This window comes from Habropoda laboriosa, unplaced genomic scaffold (genome assembly GCF_001263275.1).
Source record: "Habropoda laboriosa isolate 0110345459 unplaced genomic scaffold, ASM126327v1 scaffold5, whole genome shotgun sequence".
NCBI classification, from domain to species: domain Eukaryota; kingdom Metazoa; phylum Arthropoda; class Insecta; order Hymenoptera; family Apidae; genus Habropoda; species Habropoda laboriosa.
In genome coordinates this window covers 231,635-255,706 of record NW_017100161.1, presented here as the reverse complement: position 1 = coordinate 255,706, position 24,072 = coordinate 231,635, and the positions used below count along the sequence as shown (strand labels likewise).

The 24,072-nt window shown below is 39.0% G+C and overlaps 1 protein-coding gene across 2 annotated transcripts in view; it reads left to right on the top strand.

The window, feature by feature from the left end:
- LOC108578358 overlaps positions 1 to 24,072 on the top strand; it is a 39,670-nt gene that overhangs the window by 10,157 nt on the left and 5,441 nt on the right. For both annotated transcript variants that reach the window (XM_017941679.1, XM_017941678.1), the window contains exon 2: positions 21,477 to 21,629. In XM_017941679.1, the coding sequence (XP_017797168.1) occupies positions 21,477 to 21,629 (153 nt within the window). The remainder of the gene's footprint in view (positions 1 to 21,476; positions 21,630 to 24,072) is intronic.

Below are 24,072 nucleotides of genomic sequence, written 5' to 3'. Positions count from 1 at the left end.
AATATATCTTCTTTTTTTTTTTTTGTTTCGTTTTGTCTCGTTTCTTCTTTGCTCCATTCATGACCGGAGGTCATGGAACGAAACAAAACATCATTGTAACGTTAGTCGATTCACAGAGGAGTTATTCTGTATCGCGAAGCCTTTTTTCGGTGTTTAATTCGCTGAAGGATTTTTTCTTAATGAAATTTCCTATTTCGTTCTTCTTTTAACTGAATGATATATTCTACATATGTAACAATGCGTGTTTGTAACGTATTCGAACGAAACTGTCCACAATCGATCGCCAATCTTTCGATCTCTAGCTCTTTCGACTCTTCTTGTAAGATTTATATAAAATTTTTTTTAAAACCCTTCGAAGGTTAGGCTTTAAAGAAATCCGAAAAAATCAAAGTCTCTACTATATTCTACGATTACTCGTTAAGTCAGATGTTTCAAAACTTTTCCAATAAAGACACAAATTCTATCCGAAGAAATACAAGAGTGAAATTTGGCTCGGGTCAACAATGACTGCCAACGGAGGATTGATAATTAAAGTGGATCGCAGGAAAAGCTTCGATAAATCATGGATTGTTCGTCGCTATTTTTCTGCATTTTGTGGAAAATTCGAAGGTACAAAAATACACAGAATGCACGTAATAAACAAAAGTATATAAATATACTACTCGTAACATTTTAGCGAATAAAACAATTGCCTAAAAATATGAATGTGCATAAAAATCCGCATTCTATTCATCACAGGTCTACATTACCATTCTGATCTATTTAGTCGATAATACCTGTCACCATTTCGAATTATCCCCGACAATAGTAACCGCAGCCAAAGTATCTCCTCTCATCCCTGCCTCTAAATGTACATATATACATACAACGCGTCTTTAAAAAACGATCAAACGTTCCACGCTCCACTGCACGTCGTTCCGCAAGATGCAAATCTCTGCATCTTCCGGTGAACGGTTGCATTTTCTTTGCCGCAACGAATGGTCTTACAAAAGAAGAAGAAAGAAAAACTCCACCTCTCTGTTTCACTTCACCCTAAATTTCCTCCCGGTTTTTCTTTTCTCCTCTTAATTCATTCAGCGACTATACACTCTCCGTCCTTTATTATTCCACCCTTCCCCATTTGGCCAGGCAACGCTGTGCTGAAACGCAGCTTTTTGTTTGCTACTCGTTAGAAGGTGAACGCTCTGAAACGCGGAGAGACGTAAAGACACTGCAGTCTGCACTGCGGACTACCGTGCAGCTAACTTTTCCCTCAAAGTCGCGAGAGCTCCGCTCGCTGCACCTTCTATTAGACTTGAACTAGTTCCGAATTCGACGTGATACCAAACAACGACCGTCCGGTTACCGTATAACACCAAGTTTCCCTGTTACAACGATAACCGACACACGAGGGAACATATCGAACATATGTAGAAACGCTGATATTTCGGGGTGGGAATTTTGTACGAGAGGTGATTTTTTTTTTTAAACAGACCTCGAAATTCGGGGTTGAAACTACGTTGGAAACGCAGTTTTTGGAATATTTCGGAAAGTACAGGGTGCAGAAAGAAAATTGCTTTTCGAGTGGGGAATTTAAAAAACGTTCATTTATTCGAATATGTTAAAAATTTGAATTCTTTTGGCAATTTTTCTTGGTAACAGTTAATTCGCTAATTTTACTGAAATTTATATGGGAGATGGTCCACGGGAAACTACTCCACGCGTATTTTTTTCTATCAACAACCGTACATACTGAAGGGGTGAAAACGAACCTCGAAGTTTGGGGTTGAAAACGTACTTTCTGGAATATTTTGGTAACTAGAAGCTCTAGAAAAAAAAAACTTATCTTCTAAATTACACATTTTTGAATGGAGAACTTCAAAAAAAAATTCTTAAGAATTTTTACGTTAATTTCTATGAATCATGGACCAAAACGAACCATATTTTCCTTTTCTTTTCGTTACTTGAACAAACTCTGTGCTCCTTACAATTAAGCATCACAATTTCTCTTCGCGAATCATTCTCGAAGGACGTTCACAGCGAGGAGAAATAAGATTGAATTGCAACGGCGAGAAATTTGTTTAAAACGGATTCGACAAGAATACTTCGCGCGAAATGAACACGTTCTTTGTATCCGCGAGGCCGCCAGCAGGCACCGAGAGAGTGCAGCCAATTTTCCCCGTTAATTGTATCTGATGGCACACGATCCATTTTCATCTTCGATCGCGTTACGTCGGCGAAAGTCAGGTTTAACGCGTTCATGAATATATTACGATCCAACTGCAGATTCCGCTCGGTGTCCCTTTATCGATCTCGTGCAAAATCATTCGTACGACATGCAAATTTTCGCCCACCGTGGTGAAATTCCAGGAATTAAACACAGGCGGCGAAAAACGAGAGTACATTTCGACTACGCAGCCGTACTATGTACATATGTATACACTACCGGCCGAAAGTTTGGAATCACCGAGCATTGCAATTTACACAAAAATTTCCCAAAAAAAAGTCAGCGACTTTGAGAATTTCTTATCATTCGAATCAACTGATACGAGATAAATTGATAAATGTCGAGTTGAGATAAACTTCAAATCTGTAAAAAATTAGCAGCAGATTTAATATTGATGAAAAGTGGGAGGTGATTCCAAATTTTTGGCCGGTAGTGTATATGTAAATTGATCTACAACTCAACCGGACGACGGATGAAATACAACGTTCGAATTTTGGGGCAAAGATCATTGTCCATTGAATCGTCTGTTACTTACCCGACAAAACTCTGTTACGCAACCTAATGTAACAGATAATAATATATTGCATAATATGTTACTTAACATTACGTAATGCATCAGTTCGAAAGCCCCAGGATAGTTGACGAGCATGAAAGGTTAAGGAAGAATAACAACGTGTCGGTTTTCCTTTTAAATTCATTTCTCTCTCCTGCTTAATGCACGTTCACGAGTAAACTTGTCGCCTCTCGTGAAATCTTCAAGCTTTTTAAATCGTAAGTGTATCGAACATCTGAAGATTTCTCTCGTGGAAGGATCATTAATCAATTTTTTCTTTCGCCCTTCAGAGAAAAGAGTAATCTGACTTTTAGTCGAATGAGAAAATTCATCGATCGTAGAAATCTCGTGGCTTTTTATACGCAACAAAAATGTTTCTAGTTTAAAAAAAAAAAATAAAAGTTTCTATTTTTCAAGGCTTCGCTGAAAGTTAGCCGAAGTTAACGTGGGGTAAGTGGAAAATTGCGTCGACTAGGTTACTTTGCATTTCATCACGCTTTCTCGCTCGAAAATATCAAACTTCTTTCGAAAGCGGCTCGCGTAACTTCATATCTATGCCATTCCCTCTAGCTGTATCCCGAGAGATTTTGCGATCGATTTCGTTCGCCTGCGAAAGTTCGAACGTCTTCGAAACGACGACGATAATATCGTCGATTAGATCATTTGGAATTTTTCAAAAATCGGGAAAATGTAATCGATAGGGAAACTCGTCGAAATTCGATGGAAAGTAACTGCGAGACTGTACTACTGCACGCGTTGAAGTAAATGGAAAAGCACCGTCGGCTAAAACAGCCTGGAACGAAATTAAAACGAAGGATGCTAACACTTTGCGCTAAAAGGAACTTCCAACTAAAATTAATCGACCGTTAAAGTTATTAACTCTTAATAGAGAGCCATCAGCTGCGTTAGTTGCCGATATAATTAACCCTCGACAAGAACAAATCTCGCGGATGAAATTTCTGGTAAATAGAAAGACTTCGGCGAATAACTTGGAAAATCTTCCATCTTCGTGAAATATTGCAGATTTATTTTGTTGTATGTAGTACGACTTATTGTTAAGACTAATTAGGCGCGGGGTATTTTTCTACAGGGATATTTGAATTGTAGTATGAAGTTGTTATACCCAGACTGAGTTTATACGTGACTGCTCGACGTTCAGTTTATCGTCCTTCTCGTACGAGCTCTCGTATACGACTGCGACTTTGACGAACGTTCGGGAAGGACTGTTACTAAACATTGGGATTGCCTGTGTGTACTAGATGTCGTTTCGCCTGATCTAAAGGTACCTTTTCGAAACTTGGAAGAATATTCGATACGTACTTTCTTGTATCGATAATTGATCATAGTTAAGGGGTGAAAATCACCCTCAAAGGTGGAGCTATTTAGTCTAATATCTCGAAAAAAATATTAGAGACAGAGGAATAATATCAATTGACGATTTTTTCATTGACAAATTTGAAAAACAGAAAATGAATAATTTTGACGAATTTTGTATTTTTCACTGACAAATTTGAAAAATAGAAAATAAATAATTTCTACCAAATGTGCTTATCACCTTTATCGTCGAGAGCGATTTTCACCCCTTCGATGTGAATTATTGCTGATAAAAAAAAATACGTGTCGAATATTTTTTTGAGTACTACCAAACACCAAAGTTTCATCAATATCGGTGATTATTTTTATTTCGACAAATAATTTATCGAATTTATCAAATTTTGCAAATTCTACGATTCCACTATTGGTTACTGTTTCAACAATACATTTCTAAGAAGGCACCACTAGAGAGGATGATCGAGTGCAACGGTCTGACTGTAAAAAGCACTTTGCTCCTCTACGCGATGTCACGTTAAAAATATTCGAAAAAGGAGCGTATAACGAGAGGCAGGGGGAATGGGACAAAAAATACGAAAGCTTTGTGCTATGGCGGTGGGAAAGTTCGAGCAGGCGAGAATTATTCACGAGACATCCTAGCCGCGAGCCGTTCCCCGAAATAATGACATTCATAATTTATGGCGTCGTCGATGCTGCCCGATGAGTTGGGTGAAATATTCAAGTTGCAGTCGAACCAAGCTACGCTCTTTCGAGACAAAGAGGGAAACACGATTCTTCCTTTTAAAATAGAATTAACGATGATGCATCAATTTTCTACAAGTCACTTTTTAACAGCGTACAAAACATTTCTAAAGCGCTTGTTTATCGAAAACACCTGTGTCGAGGCACAGTGTTTGCGCTAACTTCTGTTTCGATGTTACCATTTAGGTGTAGCGTTTGTTTCGTTTGTCTATACAAACAACATCGAGGTGAGAAAATTGATTTTAAAAACATCCCTATAGCTGCTCTATGGTGTACAGCTCTCTCTCTCTCGTCGTGTCTGTTTTCTCAGCAAACGATAACCGCGAGTTCTTAGTTGGCAAATGTGGGTCAAGAGAGGCAATATATCAAAAAATTTCGTAGGAACAATTCCTGCGGAATTTCTGCTGAAGACAACGGGTTCAATTTAAACGGTTCCCTTCCGTGGGGAAATTGGAAAAATGTCAGGAAAATTTCCTACCACCAGGAGAGAATTTTCTAATGAAAAATTATTTCTACTCGTTTAAAAGTAGATTTCGTTTCTTATACGTGAAATTAAATAGGTAATAATGACAACTATGATGGGGAATTTAGTAAGGTTCGAAGTATAATAATATATCGTACTTTTCGAACGGTCTTCTTTTTCAGACCTAGATTAGTATGTACTTTCACAAAGGAGGGCATCGTTACGCTGTGCTAACCTAAGTTTCTGCAGAGTAGGGTCGCCATGCTGGCCAATGACCCTTTGAAACGCTTGGGTGCCTGGTCCCTCAAGTTTTTCATCGAGTTCACCTGACTTATTAACGATACTCCCTTTTGTGTCCAACGCTTTGCTAACTGTCTAAGTATGAAGCTCATTCAACAGTGGATACGTTAAATAAAACGTTATACAGTTCTTGTAACTGTGAGAAATACATTGAGAATCTAGAATTACCCAAACGTGTAGTTTAATTAATTAATCTTCGACATTTAATTGCAACAGACTTAAAAATTATAGAAATAAATGGAAGCTTAACCCTTTCATAGTGAGATAAATGGGATACATATTTCACTTGAATATTCTAACAAAAATTCATCTCAATTTAGCATCCATTACAGACATAATGATCGATAGATAAAGAAAGAGTTCACGAAAGGGTTAATTAACCCTTTGCCTCCTAATGCTAAGTAGTCGTCCCTTCAATAATTATTAGAGAAATTACGTATGCTTCGTAATTAATAATCCTCAGACTCATAAGTTAAAACTAAAATTCGAGTTAAAATGCAAGTGTATTCTAGATAAATCTCAACGATAACCTACAAAACGAGTGTGATTCGCTGTTACAAACCAAAGGGTTAAATTTCGAATCTCACAAATAGATCAATTTTTCCCTTTCACACGTCGAACAAGAAGAATGAAGTTTCGAAACACACCATCAAGTTCACCGTGAAACAATAATGCTATTATCGCGCTATTAAGTGCCGTTCAGAGTTCGAAACAATACTGAACTCTCGTTGGCGGTGGCCAGTAGAGTAGCCACTGGGAATTATAAGTCCGATATTGAATTTCAATTTATATCCAGGGAAGGTGAATCGTGTATAGGGTAAAAAGCACGGGGATGAGAGTACATACACCCCCCTCTCTCTCTCTCTCTCTAGGAAAACCACAACTATCTGTTGCATAAAATTTGCCACAGCTACCGTACCTAATGGGATGTTTAGGCAGCGAATAAATCTGGAAACAGATATACGCGCGATAAGGGTCATTTATCATGCCTGTAAAACAAGTATCTCCGCTGTGTGCAACAGACACACGATACCGGCGATTAATTCTCCAACAAATTGTCTGTCGTGCGCAATTTTTCCTTTGTGTATCTAAGGATTCGAATAAAACATACGAGTGATAGAGACGCGATAGAGTCGTGTGACTTCAAGCGCTGCTTGATTTTCGTCGCTTCGGAAGTGAATTTGAAGACTTAACCCTTTCGCATCTGCGAAACATTTCGTGAATTTAGGTTCGGTAAACATTCTTTATCCATTGGATTCTTTGACAGTGTTCTTTAATCATTTTCGAGACGAAGGAAATGTGTTTACTATTCCTAATTTTGAGGTTAGGTGATGAACTTAACCTCAATTTATTAAGCTGAATTTCACCCCTTCAATGTGGACGATTTTCAATAAAAAAAAATACGCGTCGAATATTTTTTTCAGTATTACCATATAGATATCAAAATTTCATCGAAATCGATGATTATCATTCCGGGACTTCCCCTTGTTAGATTCGATATAGACTCGAGACTAAACGACATTAATCTGTAAATACTGAACAACAGAAACGTGGGATATCTCGTCGAAAGATGCGAAAGGGTTAAATCCTTTCCTAATTTATACATTACGAAACTTAAGATTGCTCTCAGAAATAATTGAAATAAAATGTTCTTTTTAATGGGAACGGAGAGTAGCGCATTAGAAGGTTTGATTAAATTAAGCGGCAAGGTTGGACGTTTGAAATCTATTTAACGAAAGTCCATTAAGAGTAATCGAATACTATATATCTCGCAAGATTATCTGCGAACTCGTTAAGAGAAATCTCTTGGCAAACTCCGTAAACTCGTCCCCGTTACCACCCTCTGTTTCTAGGATCGTTCAAATGAAGATGTCTCGTGCTCGCCGAGTTGGTTGCTATCGGGGACAGGCTCGTGAACGCGCATGATTCACGTAACAGTCAGTCTGTTTAAACCAATGAGTGGATAGAGGTGTATAAAAAGAAAGAGTAGAAATGTAAAACGAAAGGTTTGTTCAATATTTTCAATCTTCACTTGCTGCAAAATGTACTACTTCCATCACAGCCCCATTTTTCGTGAAATTTAATCAGAATATTACCGCAAGTGTGCACGATAATTTGTATTGAGAAAAGAATTCAACACGAAAAGAGCAGTTTCTAAAATCTAAAACTTACAGAACCTTTAAACCCAGGAAAATATTATCTTCAAGCTCCACTTACTGCAAGATCCTATCCTATTTCCACCACACCTACATACACTTTCCGTGAAACTTAGTAAAAACATTATCCAAGCATGCACAACTAATTTCCATTAAAAATAGCCTATCTAAAGTAACACACTAGCTTGAAACACGCGAAAAATCCAGTTGTAAAATCAAAAATTCACGAAACCGTCCAAGCTAAAAAAAAAAAAAAACGAAAATATTATCTTCAAGCTTGACTTGGCGCAAGATACTATTCCACCGCAGCCACACTATTCACCGGAATTCCAAATAGCTACAGTCTGCGCGGAATTTCTTCTCTCGGGCTATAAATCGCGACAGCTCGACAAGCTTTCTTCTCCTTTCGAGTGTAAAAAAAAAAAAAGAGGAGAGAAGTGAAGAAAAAAATGAACGAGAGAGAGAGAGAGAGAGAATTGTGGTCACGAGGGTGGAATGGTTGGGAATTTTCTAGGTGAAAGAGCGCGACGTTTCGAGGAAAAGGGGGTTTCCCTGTGGCGTTGGCGTGACGACAACACGTCGATGACTATCGTTCCTCACGCAACGTTGTAAACGTTGGCTGCACTTTTTGCCATTACCGTTATTATGCGACTTTTCACACAGTCAGTCGCCCCAGAAACAGACCATGCGCGCCAGTTCCACCGTTGATCGGGGCTAAACCGTGAGGGAAATCGATCTTTATGGAAACCAGCCCTGTCGACCACCGAACGAACGCCTTCCATGTCCTATGCGCTCGTAATAAAGAAAAAAGGAACGCCACGAATCGACCACAGCTTAACGAGCCACAGGATTAACGGGGATCTTTATCTATGCTTAATTAACCCTTATCGCCAACATATGTGGGACGATCGGATTTTTAAATCTCCCTTCACGCATTCCCGGTGTCCTTTGAAATTGGCACGATGATTTATAGGGTGCTGATACGAATGTTGAATGGAATATTGTATGAGAAAATTTTAGTGAGCATTCTGTTTTTTTTTTTTTTTTTTTTGGTGTTTGAAAAAATTCAGAAAAAGTTAAGTTTGGTCATTTTTGAGGAAAAATTTTGGTGCTCTGAATATTGTAATTTAAAACGAATAATCTAGTGATTATTCATCTTACTGGGATGAGGAATAATGAAAAATTTAGTTTCTTTTTTCTACGATGGAATAGGAAATATTTGTCTGGTGTTTGAAAAAATTGAGAAAAAGTTAAGTTTGGTCATTTTTGAGGAAAAATTTTGGTGCTCTCAATATCGTAATTTAGAAATAATAATCTAGCGATTATGAATCTTACAGGGATGGTGGAATAACGAAAAAATTTAGATTCTTTTTAATATTTGTTTGGTATCTGAAAAAATTCTCAAGATTTTGCAATTTTCAAGGAAAAATTGTCGTGTTTTGACGTAACTCAGAATGACTAACCTAGCGATTATGAATTGTACAGTAATACCGTTTGTTCGATACAACAATAGATGTAAGTACTGAATGTTTCATGTCTAATTTGCACAGCGTGTTCAAGTTTTCCGAAACTTCTGTACAACTGCAATGCTATGTAAATGTGTCCTCTGTTGTGCAAATTAATACCAACTTTTCTGTCCAACGCAATTGTTAATAATACCGCGATGTAATAATTTCGAATCCACGTAACAGGAATATCTAAAATATGGATGTATACAGCGAGTGCACTCGTTCGAAGTATTTTCAATAATGCATTTCCATCTTGTAATATACGAAATGGCTGATTTCTTGATATCTTATACTTGCTAATGCAATTGAATTCGCTCCTGACCTTAACTCGCGATTTTTCCAACGATAATGTTATTCTATTGCAAAAATACAAATTAACAGAGAGACTTCAACGTCCACGATTTAACATGTACATTTTAATAACTTCATTCTGTTCAACCGGAATTTCAAACTTTTCCAATTAAAATTTGTAAACCACGTTTTGCAAACTCGATAGAATCCCCTTCCCTTGTAAAACAACGATACAATAACACTCTGATGAAAATGTTGTCAAAAACACGACCACATTTACACTGCCATTTACGTGAGAAGAAAAGAAAAATTCTGCAAAAACTCATTTTCACGACATTTAAAAAACCGATGTAACCACTTATTCGCTAAAATTATCATCGCTTATAAATTACCACAATACTACGATTTCAAAGGATAATTTCATAATACACCATTTCTTTTGCCTTAACCCTCTACTGTCGAGGCAGAGTCTCAGAGACTCCGCTGATTCTCTTCTTTGTTCTCTTCCATTCTATTTAGAACTCGACATTATTGTACTAAAATGAAATTAATACAGTCAACCACTCTATTCTATAATGTTCATTAGGAGAATGTGTAATAAAGGTAAGTCAGTAAGAAAAGTTGCCAGAAATGTTCCATATTTATGTATAAACTAACTGGAGGTTCAGGAGTTTCGTAGACTCCGTATCGAGCTTTACGTCCCAAAAGCTGGTGTCTCGGCAGTAGAGGGTTATCCTCAATTTTCCGATTTCTCGGAAATAAGATCCAACAGAATCTTCTTCTTCTTCCACCCATTCAATTAAACTCTTTTCTCTCCTTCCATAAGTGAAAAAATCTCACTTATCCTTGCTGCTTTTTCACGCGAAAAATGCTCCAACTTCGTAGAAAGAACTTTACTTCAACCATCGTCTATTATCAAGAAAAAAAAAAAAATTACCAAAGACAAGATAACGATCCTAAACTTTCCCATAATAGTGCGGCCGTTACACTTGTCTATCCGGTTGCGAACTTATCGCACCGTAATAGGTGCGAACGGTCAGACGTTAACTGCCCCGTGATCTTTCTGCTCGTGGCATTTTCTTCTCCCTCGGGGAAACGTAAATTATACGTCTAACCGGCGGCGGATAATTCAAAGACAGAAAGAGAAAGCTGGCGGGGAAAGAGGAGAAAGAGCACGTCGCATAAATTCAGTGTATGCAAACCGTGCGCCATTGCCCTTCAGGGAATCATACTTATTCCCAATTCTTACCGCCACGTTTCACTATGCAGACGCACGGGTAATTCGGCTAAATAAAAAAAAGAAAAAAAAAAATGAAAAAACGCACGCGAGTTCATGAATAAAAGAGCTTTGACTCGTTGTTGAAATAGCAGCGGGACGTTTAAAATGTTAAAATGGCCGCCGGTGTTGCGTGCAGAGGACCAATAAAGCTTCAGATAAGTATCGACACCATCTGAAACTGTCCATGTCCCTGATACTTTTATATTCTACAAGCCACCGTCCTCGATTCAGCGTTTTCTCTCTTTCGTTTCTGTTTTTAGTTCGACAAATTACGCATTCCGGTAGCGTAGAGAAGTGGCGAGATTAATATAACAACGGTTTCACGGCTCGGAATTATCCGCAAGACGGAATCATTCCGTGGAAATGATCGACGAGCTACGAAATGGAACGCGAAACGAGCGATCGTCGGAAATTATTGGGAAGACGAGGAGAGCCTGTGAAACGCGGATACGCGAGCATCTTCTTCGTTTCACGGTTGTCCATTGTTGATTTGAAAAGAAGCGACGAGATAAAAAGGGAGGAAGTGGTAAAAAGCGGGACGAGGTTTTTTTCTCTGAATGGTTTTCACTGCGAGAGACATTTTCCGCATCGTCGTGTTATCTTTCGGTAAGGGAATATCGCGTTCCCTTTTTTCTTCTCCGTTTATAATTCATCCATTTTATAGACGTATCTAATGAAATTCCATTTTTATCGATTAAAAAGCGAAAGATGGAACAAGTCTTTTGTGAAATTGTCATTTAAATGTCCTCAAGGTACATTCGATTCAATGGTAATATTTTTAAATTGCTACCACTTGTTCGTCTCTTCTCTTTAAATGCATCAAAGAAACGTCGTGAATGTACGATTTCATCCGAGTTTCAATTCTTTTTTTTATTGAAAAGATAGAATTGTAATTGATATTTCTAGTGGATTTTACTGGTTCAATTTAGTGAACTGGATGTAGCTAGACCTTTACCCTTACCGCCTGCATCCTTGCACGATTATTAAAGCCGTTTAAAGGAGCGAAAGAAATTTAACCCTGACTAAGAATAGCGTTTCACCTATAGATAGTGAAAAACGAGAACTGCAAGAGTGTAAAAATTGAATCGAACCCTTTCACGCAAACAAACAACCGACCAATACTTGATCCGTCAAAGCTGCGTTCTCTGATCAAACATTGACAAACTAAACATCCATTAACGTTCAACATTGTCCAAGTTAATCTGACGGTAACCTGACCGAAACCAAACTAACTGCATTGGATTCTGAACACAAATACACCACGGTGTGTGTATAATTACATTTATTTTCCAGTATGTTCGACATCTGTCAGAAAAATCAGATATTCCATTTAAATTGTTTATCTGTGCAATTCGGTCGATGATCGAATCTATTTGAGGACCTAAGAGAAAAGTTTGTAAATTCAGAAAATTCTTTCTGTTGAAAGGCATATTTAAGTTCACGTGAAAATTAATTAGGTGAATCGTCCCAAATTTTTATGAAAATATGTTTCAAGGAAGTAAAGGGTTGAAAGGGATATTAAATTATCTTCTCATACACATAACATAATAAACTATTTATTTATGCAATTAACCCAAAGATTGCACCTATCTAGGGACCCAAGAGAAAAGTCTCCAATTTCAGAAAATTCTTCTCGCTGAAAGGCACATTTGCAAGTCCACGTGAAAATTAATCACACGAATCGTCCCAAATTTCGACGAAAAAATGTGAAATACCTTCAATTTCCAGTCCTCGGCTAACTAAGCATGAAAACCTTTTTAAAAAGAACCACGGCCGATTGCGTACGGGGAAAAAGCTCGAAACCAGCGGTGATTTCGCCGGTTAGATAAGCGTCTGACTTGCAACCCTGTTGGGCCGGCCCTGTTTAAAGGTGGTTGCCAGCTTCAGACTGCAGCAAGCGTGGGACAGCTCGCACGTGAGAGTGTTGGCAGTGTGCCACTGCAAAGTGACCCACTTTCGACGCGTAGATTGACCCAAGAGTCGCCATTTTTACTGGGAGTCACCGAGCAGTTCTTGCAGAGCGCGGTCGCCGTCGTTACTCGAACCTTTTCCCCTCCCTCTCTCTCTCTCTCACAGTGACTCTTTTTTTTTTCAGGTCGTAGCAAAGAGGACAGATCGTTAACTGACCACGCAATTATGAGCGAACAGCCAGTTTCTTTGAAGTTCGAGCCTTCGAGTTCGTACGTTCTAACCGCGCCGCTTTATATAGTCGTTTCAAAGCGGAAATTACAAGCCGTGCTTCGCTGCCGGCGTCAAGTTCCACTTGGGTGGAAGATAGATTCAACGTTGCCCTGTTACACCGTACGCTTCTTTCCCTTTCTTTTCGATTTCACGCCGATCGAGGTGTTGGCAGAATTTCGGGATCCACCGGTTCGACATTGAGAAGTATCTCGATCGAATAAATATCCCTGGGAATTCTTCTTCGGCGAAGAATAGAATTCGGTCGCATGACCGAGGTCTCGGTTAACGTAATTTCTCACCTTGCCGATTATCTGATCGCTGGTAGAATAATTAACGTTCGTTTTTTATTCAGGTGAGAGGTAGGTCTGTGGAAAATCTTAGTATTCCAACGCTGTGAGCGAATGCAGGCAGTTCTCACTTTGCGAGTTTTTATTTTAAATTAGTCAGAATTAGTATCAGTTAGAAAGAAACACAGATAATTCTCACTTCGCGAATTTTCAATTGTACGAGAAGTCACGCAGTGTCCAACGACACAACGATCAATTAGACCGTCTCGTTCGCAAAGGCGGGAACTAGCTGCACCTAAAATTCAGCACAATTCATCACAGACTGTTACTGATAAAGTCTATAAAAAATTTCTCCACTTCCCTAGATAAGTAATTACAATTTCACGTAAAATTCGAAAACCCTGTTACACTGACACTTCCTAAAAACAAAAATTAACTCAAACATCTGTAAGAACGTCTCCTTCAAAAAACCGTGGAATAAGAAAATCGACGAATACTCATTTTCGCTAAAAGGCATACTACAAAGTTGCACACCATGGAACAATGAAAAACTGTACGACAAAGTGTTAAAAGACAATGGAAACGAATAAAAGAACGGGAGAAACGACGTGGTTGATCGTCTTCTCAGGCATAAACCGAGAACTTAAACAGACTACGCTCGCGGAATACCATCCGCCCTCAGCCTCTCATTCTACTTCGCCGCAATAGAGATGGTCTTATTTCGCTCAGCGGAATGAATGAAAAGTACAGTGGCGCGGAGTCAGGGAAATCTCGGGATGGTTACCGGGTCACGTCGTCTCTCCTCCGTATCAGTAATGAAGCAGGTCGACTACACGAAAACCCGTGGCCGGGTACGCAAAATTATGCGGAAAACTTGCCGGTTTTATTCTTGCCCTTTAAACCACGCCGAGAGGAAAATCCTGTTCCCAGTGTCTTAATTCTACCGTAGTCGAGGGGAGTTAAACGAACTCGCTGATAATAATTTCAACGGCCATTCTTGAACTGCTCTAATCTGATGTAGCCTGGCTATTTTTATGACAGAGATTCGAGTAGCTTGGTATCGCTGCTCTCTTCTTTTTTTTTTTCACCGATTGCACGAAAGGGAGATTGTTCGAAGGAAAAGACTCTCGTAAAATTGATCGTCGGAAAGGATAGAACAGGATGAGATAACCTATCAACGGGCCATTATGAAGATAAATATTACGAAAGACTCGAGGCGACGCTATCCAACATCTATCAACTCGACGTCAAGCAATAAAATTATCGTAAGGAGTTTGTCGTAACTCGAGGAAATAATATCATCCTGTCAAGTTCTTCGAGATGAACAACCATTATTCAACAACCATGGGTTATTCCGCGACGAACGATACGTTTTTACGTGACATTTTAGGGGAATTTTCCCAGCGATACCTTTTAAACGTGAAATACGAATGTTGCTTCCTTTTTCTCTGCACGATGAATTCTTTCGCCTGGCATTCTCCACGATGAAGCAACAATAATCGGCAATTTTTTCTAAAAACCCTTTTAGAGCCGCCTATTAAACCGTAACTCGTTCAGCTGGCAATGCGATACCAAACAATAGAATCCTTAAAAGCCGTTCCTCGACAGTGTTTACCTCCCCATTTCGTTCCATTCATCCTGCTTACAGTGACTGTTATTTTCAGCCTTGCTCGTTTGTCGTATGAGAATATATTCGACGTTGTTACCCGGTCGGTTCCAAATGATGAAGAAGAAACGATGTTGCTTTTCTTCCGACAAGAGTTCGCTTCATTGTGGGGCAACGGTAACATATGAAGAGTACAGCAGGAAAGGGGATGAAAGTATACTATTTTTTTTTTTTTTTGCCTATTATGACGTTTGAATACATGTGGAGGAATTTTTTTTTTACTGTGGAATTCATTTTTGCGTTTAAATGTAGAAAGGGAGATTAAAATTGCAAGGTTATTGTTATTTACATAATGACTAGACTGAGAAAGGCGTATTTTTGTTCTGATTGTAATTAGAGAAAGATGTTAGAGGAAAGAGGACTTTTTTTTTTTTTTTTTTTTTTTTACGTAAATCGAATCTTAGGAACACTTAAGAACAGGAAATTAAAGGAACAATAAGCATACCCCGCGTATAGAACGTCTGAAAACAGGAAATACTCTAGAAAACACTCAGAGAAGTGAACACATACTCGACAAATCTTCAGTATCGATTTATTGGGAAATGAAGCTTGGTATGAAAAAATGTTACGATTTATTTTTGCATCCCTTTTCGGGCTGGATCAGCAATTTTGAGGCAGTCTGTGTGCATGTACATATTAAACCCTTCCCAAATTTGTGAATAACTAATATAATTCGTTGCGCAACCTCCTAATAAGGAAAACAGTTGAATTGCTATCGATTTAAACTGAATAAGATAGAACTGTATGAAAAATTAGATCCTTTTCTCTAACTTAAAAAAAATCCTCTAACTTAAATGAAATTAGGGCATTTGGTGACGTTCAGCAAACCTGAATAGTCATCAGAGAATTATTAAAATCGAAAAAATGAATCTAAATTCTAGAAAATCAATTTTTAAATTATCCTAAATTCCAGAAAATGAATTTTTAAACCATTCTAAATTATCACAAATTCCAGAAAATCAATGATTAAAATTACTCTAAATTTAAACCACGCAATACGAACGTAACGCGTGTCCCAACACCCATAAACGACAATGTACCGCAAAGGGTGCACATCTTGTTTATGTTAATGCCACGTAACAACGTAATCGACGATTACGCGGGATATCTCGCCAACGGTGGAGACAGATTTAAGTGGCGAAATTATCCCGCGGACAGAGTTGACGTTACATTAACGAGTATTAATTACAGGAGGGGGCACATTGCCATCGTGTCAGAACCAAGGGGGTTTTATCGTTTACGATTGAGGCCGGCGCCATCGCGGCGTCACGATGATATCGCCATAGCACTTTGCACGCACCTTTCTCGTTGTTTGAAATATCTACGGGATACCGATAGTGTCGTGACCACTACGTTCCCTCGTTTCGTATGCAGGCTTTACGTGTTTCACGTTCTACATCATCCACACGTCTATTTGTACACGTACGATTCCCTATCTCTTTCTCGCACGAGCTCGCTTCACAAAGAGCTGCTTCCTGATTGATTGTTCCGTGCGAGCCTTTGTTAATCAGTTTGGAAAAATCGACCCGACTGTCCTGAATACTGTCGACACTAGCGCGAAAAAAAAATATACATATAAAGAAATCCGCGGCGAATAGAGAGCGTTCAAATGGAAACGGGGCAAAAAAAAATAGGATTCATGCTGAATCGTTGACTCTTGACAATTGGAAACAGTTTTTTTTTTTCTATCTATTGTGAAATAATAGAAAGACTGTATATACGGAAGGATGTTTCCGAGTAAGAATGATTTATTTCTTCTAATTATTGTAACTTAGGTTTGTGAGAGAGAGAAAATTGATCGAGAGGACCAGGTAGGAAATTAATAGGGAAGAATTAGTATTCTGAAGGTTCGAACCGGAGGAGAATACTTGGATGATAATAAATAGCGAAGTAAATGTAGAAGTAATCTTTTCGGAACACGAGCAACCCAGGGATTTTCTTCCTAAATGCACGTATCAGAGAGTCGGGCAATTTCTCTCGGAGCTTATTAGATTTTCTGCCAGGTACGCTTGTACACCTTCCCGTTGCCCTACAATATGGCCACCCTTTAAAGGGAAAGGGAATATTGTCCCCTATCCTAAAATCCAGATGAAATCCTCTTTTCACGACCGCGTATGCCCTCAACGTATCACGGAAAAATCGTCCCAGGATACTTCTTCTTTCCTCTACAAAAGGAACACATCCCGACAAGATGTCCGCGTATTTATATTGTGCAACCCGTCTCCGTGCTACACACGCTGTGAAAACTATCTCTACTTCCATGTTCCCTCTCAGCAGAAATTTCTAGGTGAATTCGTTGATTTACCATATTCTCGTGTTCCTTTCGTGTGAACGTGATAAACATAAACATGGGAAATTTGCGTAAAATATTCTGCTTCGAATGGGATATTCTAAATAAAAATATCGATCACGTGGAAAGTATAATGTTTATACAATGGAGATTTAAATGCATTTTGAAGTACAATCTATACTGTGTTTTACGAACATTGACTTGAAAAATGATAAGAAATAATAAATAAACAGTAGCAGATTGCTGTATTAGGTCGTGTAATGTTAAATGTCGAATTTCAATATCGATATCGTCTTGATTGGCAATTTAAGTTACTTTTCGTATAACTTGTAATAATTTGTAACATTGCACGATTGTATTAAACTGCTAACGATAACCGGTAAAACGAGAAAAAACTTCTATAGAGACCAAATAAAGCCAAACTTACAATACGACGTTACACCATAACTCGCCGCCATCTTTAATCTACTCGTCTCGCCGTAGTTGGAATAAACTGCTCGTAAACTGGCCTTACGTACCGAATTAATTCGCCAGTTTCTAGCAAACGAGCGAGTAAAATGCATTTTTACGATTCGTTTGATCGTCACGGTTGCAAAGTGGCCCAGATCTAGTGTCTTTCTAAATCGCGATAGCGACATATTCTAGGCGAGGAGGTACGAAACGTTGAATACGATCGTATCCAAGTGGAGTGGCATTATGCGACGACAATGCTGTAATCAAGCCTGGTCTCTTTGCCTTGCAAAAAAGGATTGCTTCCTTGACTTTGCCAACGGGCTTGGTCGCCGTCTTCGCAGCGTCGCCCTCGAATTTTTCAACGCCTCGACGCGACGGTCTGTTGAACCTGGAAGTGTACACTTGGCAAAGCGTTAATTGCACACGGACAGGAAACCTAGTACGCCAATCGCCTCGTTCTCCTTCTTTTCTACGTTCCTCGTGGCTTAAGTGACGGAATTCGACCGGTGCGAGAGAAGAATCGCGTCGGTGACGTTAATTGTTCTCGTCGAGTGTGATTTTGGTTTGTGGAAGCTATCGCGAGAGTGATTCGGAATTTTCAGATTCGGGGGAATTTTTTAGGAGTGATAAAAGTGCGAAGAAAACGGAAGGGTTAATTACTCTCGAGAGTACTCTCAGATTGTGTCCAGCTCTTCGTCAGCACTCTCAGTACTGTATACACCGATAAATTTGACTCTCGAGAGCTACTCGCGATAGTTTTAAATACTCTCAAATGGACAGGCGCCCTGAAGTCGACCATAGCTCCACGGAAGTCTCACGAAGTTAGAGAAAGAGGGAGAGTATTTGAGAGTTGGGGTGTATGTTCATCTGAGAGTTTCTTTACGATAGGAGTACTTTCAAATCGTGTCTCCAACTCTCTATCAGTACTCTCAATACCTGATAAATTTGACTCTCGAGAGCAACTCGCGATAGTTTTACCCCGAGGATACTTATCCAACTGAGAGTTATACACACAATCTGAGAGTACTCTCGAGAGCAACTATCGTAAAAGACTCTCAGATGCACACGTACCCTTACAGAATCAGAATTTTGCATAAGAAAGTCTTAGAAACGACTGACTACAGAATATTTAAACAATCCATATTACAGTATATTCCAGCACAATCGTTATTTCCATTCTACGTATGAAACATAACCTAACCTACCCTAACCTAATATCCCTACATACGTTATTTTTCCGATCACGGTCGTTTGATCACATTTAATTGGTCGTTATCGTATGCGGAACATCTGTATTCCAATTTATAATAGCGTATCTCGAATATTTATCATGTCACAGAGTGTGTTTTATTGAATCACCGAGATTTTAACTCGTACAATCTTCACTCCACGAGTAAAAAATTAAACGCCTAAATTATACGACTTAGTACTCGGTGCATAATTACCGAAACGAGAACAGCTTATATTTAGTTTAATTAAAATTGCGGTCACACTTACATTGTCGGTGGAACAGAGGGTTGAACTGGCGAAACCGCAAACTGCAGGGACAGGGAACACAACAGACAACCGAGGCCGCACAGTTTCGAACCGAAAACGTAGTGAAAATTCCGTCCTTGCTGTTCCACGTTTCACAGCACACTGAAGGAAAAATAACGAAATTTCTGAAAACGACCTCACGTACGACCGTTAGCCTACACAACATATCGTGCAATGTTTGGGATATTTTGTTTAACATCGCGAGAATGTCCCCACCCCACCTCTGCCAACCGAGACCTACACGTTCTGTGTAAACAAAGCTAAATTCTAACTAAATGTTTATCTAAATTGAACTTCGAGTGAGACTAGAAAAAACTGTCACGTTTCGAACGAACATGTTAGAATGTTAATTGAAGTGTTAGAACGATGTTGAAAAAATATGTGAAAGTATTTAATTGTAGAAAAATATCTGTAGGGTGGAATTCTTGAAATCTTAATTTTCTCTACAGAAAAATATTTATAGGGTGGAATTCTTGAAATCTTGAAACATCTATAGGGTCGAATTCTTGAAATCTTAAAATATCTACAGGGTTGAATTCTTGAAATCTTAATCTTCTCTATAGAAAAATATCTGTAGAGTGAAATTCTCGAAATTTTAATCTCCCTTTGCACGAAAATTATTCTTTTTCGCTTAATGAAAGTTCCATTTTCGAAAATTGTCGCGTACCATCGCTATAGCCCATAATTCTCGACACTTCAATCTTCCTATGCGCATATTTCGCACGAAGATCATTCTTTTCTCGTTTAATAAAAAAATTGTCGCGCACCATCGGTATACTGTCCGCTGCACTCCCTAATATTTATTTCAATTAATTTCTACGTTATAATTGGAATTTTATATTTGAGCATCGCGCAGTTTCCAATTTGCTCGTTGCAAAAAAAAAAAAAAGGAAACGCACAGAGAGAGAGAACGACGAGAGGAGCAGTGAAAATAAACGAAACTGCACATGTTCCCTCGTAATTAATAGATTGTCACGCAGGCAGTAATGTAGTTTCAGCGGAATTAACTTCGCAGCGTACTGCAAATATTAACGAGTGCAATCGCAAAATGTAAATACACGTGGCAGCTGTGGCAGAATCGCGAAAACCAGAGTGAACCGCTTCGTCATACGGATGCTCGACAGGAGGAGGGTTGGAGAACACACTGAGGGAGGGATGATATATTTGCTTAGACCGTAGGGTTGAATTACGGTTCACTTGCAGGATCGTGTGTATCTGTCGATTTATCGGTGAAATTCAATACCTGATTGCACCGTCTTCTTTAAATTATTCACACCATTGGGAACCTCCGTCTGAGAGTAACACACCTTGATACTCTGTAGCCTAATCTCAAGCGTTAGTCACCTTATTTTTCACTAACTTTCCAGCGTATTACTCACTCGAACAAAACTAGCCTGAATAGACAATTTAACCCTTACTCACCAACCCTTCCAGCTTTAGACCCTAAGTTACATATAGGAAAGCAATTACTATAGTTAAGATCAGTCAGAAAGATTTCTGTTTCGATATTAAAAATTCTGTAAATCGTATCTCTTACACCTAAACGGTATAAAACTTACACCAACGAGTCCCTGAAGAGTGTTAAATCCACAGAATTAACACCGCCGACGTGCTCGTCACGAGCTCAGGAGTTTGCCCGTGGAAGAAATGCGGGTCTGATTGGATTCGTATCCCCATAAGGCCACCTTTTCTAACACAATCGTAAAAATAAGGCACACGTATTGTCCTTATTAACTGAACGTGATAAAATCGACGAAATGGATCATATAGCACCTTATGGCGGAAAATTCGGTCGAAGTTGCCCTTCTTGCCCTTGCACTGCCCCGCGGGCAAACTCCTGAGCACCGCACAGTATTTTTACTCTTTCACATCAAATTCTGCAATTTTCTTCTCTGTAAACTTTCATTCGTCGACTACGAGTCTTCTCTCTCGTAAGTTTGATAAACAGACATTTTTTTATAATATTTCACAGACGGAATTATATATTTGACGATATTATAATTGCCGGAAGGTAGGTTGCATTTTATGGCTGGTTAAAACGAAGCTGTTGCACAGCTGTTGTCGGGACGAATGGAAATTTAATTGAAGTATAATCAAAAATGTCGATTCTCTTCACGAAGGAAGGAGAAGAGCTCGAAAGCGTATAGAACAGATATTCTACTTATAAACAGAGTAAATATGAAATTTCGTGTATTTCTAAGGTTGGTAAATCTTCGATCTACTTTTTATCGCAGACATGACTGACAGAGGGACGAAGAAATTCGGCGATGACTGCGTGGAGGACCGCGAATGCGGTTTCTCGGGGTCCTATTGCGAGCCGAAGAAGAACAAGTGTACGTGCAGGGATGAGTTCGAGGCAACAAATCATATCGACAAATGTGGACACCGTAAGTTAGTATATTTTCAAGCGTGCCGGCGCCCAGGCACTTCGTAAGTGTCCTCGTCCTCCTGTTGGATCTCGCCAGAAAGTAATTTCACGTAATGCTTCTCTTGCACATAAATTACTGTTTCTTAAAGAACAAAGTCTTCGAATTTTTTTCGATTTCATGGAAAGTGCAGCCCCTTTCTTCTATTGCTTACCCAAAAATTTAGAATTCTAAGGGAGAAACACCATAAGGATGACGCAGGAATGTTTCGTGCACTGAAATTTCTATCGTTATTCGAGAGAAAATTTTAGCTTAACAAAAAAAAGTTTGAAAAATTGAGAAATCCTTGATGTTCTTACGAATGTATAATAATTAATCATATTATTCGACGGTCCTTCGAAAACCATCGGGACAGTAACAGAAGAGAACGAAGGAGATATAGGATTATGATAGACGGTTAATAATCTAAATGACGATGATGGTTTCGAAGGTGGAAAAAGAGGACAGAGAGTAGTTTCAGTCGAGTCACGTTCAGAGAACGGAAGCTGCACCCTTTACCGACGTCGAGTTTTACGATCGGAATGATATGAATGTCCTGGGGATGGTTGCTTATGGCTTTCTCTCTTGGAATCCAAACGAGGCTACGAGCTTTTATTGGTCTAGGACGTCGGAGGCGCCGCGGCGAGAAATTGGAAGCAGGGACGACGAATTCAGTGTCCCAGATTGTGCTCCATCGATGCGTTCGATTTTTAATTGAGTTTTCTTGGCGAACTTATGCCAATTCTATACGACTTTCATTCCATTCAAACGAATCCAATTCTAATTCTCTTGCGACTTATGCTAATTTTAAATTGCCTCCAAGGATTCTTTCTTTCAAACGCGAGACCATAATTGGAGGAATATTTACGAACGAATTTTAACCCTTTGAATATAAATATGTCTTCGTCGAATCACATTAGCGTACATTTTATTTAACCGTAGATAATAAAAATTTGCAAAAAGTGGTTCCATCGTGCGTTCTAAGCTTTATCTCTCGATTAATTAATCTGTACGTTCAAGTAAGAAATCTAAATTAATCTTGTCAGTTTCACGAGAAGATCCATTATCCTCCAGCAAACCGATTTGTTACCAGTTTCAAGTTCCAGAAGGAAAAATGCACGAGTTTCGCCAGTGATCCGCGAAAGAAAGGGCAAGAACAGTTTCTGGTCAGGATTAAGCCGTTCTCCTAATTGCGAGCCTGTGGTCGATATATCGAGGACACTGCGGCGAATAATCAGTCGATCATATTCGCCACATAAACCTCTGAGCGTACTCCGTGTCCCACAGCTTCGCTAAGAAGAGAATAATCCCTTCTTCTATCAGACATCAATGAAATTAACGAAATAAATCGTTCAAATAGACCTTCTCGACAGAACTTAGTCCATACAATCCAACATTTTATTCGTATTTTCTCTTTTCAAAAGTTTCACTACAAAAGTCACCATCCTATAAAAAAATGCTCCCAATGCAGAGTTAATATTGGAAATTTCTGTCGTAAAAACTTATGCGACAGAGTGTCTGGCGCGTTTCGACTCCTCATCTTCTCGCATTTTTCTCGCCTCCCTTGTCGAAATATATTCGCTCCGACATCTGACCGATTTTACCTTCTCTCTACATTTATTCAAGCAACTATATACATCCCACTCTCGACCTAATCGAATTTCACCATTCAAATTGAGTAACGCTAATTTCATAGGACGAGACCAAAGTGACCCCTACAGTGATGGACAGCAGCTTAGACGTCACACTAGGGCATCGGATCATCGCACGATAATTGTCCGACGTATCGACAATGTCCCGAGACAACAGCGAGCTTCTGTTTGCCAATGATATTATAGACAGGACAGCACAACCTGGGAGACTTACAGTCTACCCGTGAATCAGAACCGAATAGTAGAACGTCCGTAAAAGGAATTGACGTCGTTCTATGTAATTTACAAGTTTATTCCGTGGCGTGTGCAAAACTGTCTGGGAAAACTAGGATAAAATGGCTCCAACTTTCCATTGCAAAGGGCGGATTGCGAATGCGACCGAAGACCTGATTCCAACTAAACCTACATATAGTCACGCTGTAGTTTGTACAAACTTAGATTAGCAACATTTCCTTCGAATTAATACAAAGCTTCGTAGATCACATGTAGTGCTCTAAATTCAATTTCTCACTGTTACCACGAGTTAATTCTTTACTAAGAGACAGATTACCGAAGCATGCGACGTAAGTCTCAACACGAAGTAACTCTTCGATTATCCTTCTGAAAAATCTCAAGAAAAATCATTCAATTTGCAAAGTACCTCGTCGAGTCACCAAAGCAGAATTTCAACAGGAAAAAAATCCTCACAGATCCAACCACTTTATCTCTCTCTCCCTTTGTCAATTATTTACACCCTACTTGAAAACCCGCGTACAACAAACACGTCGAGTGAC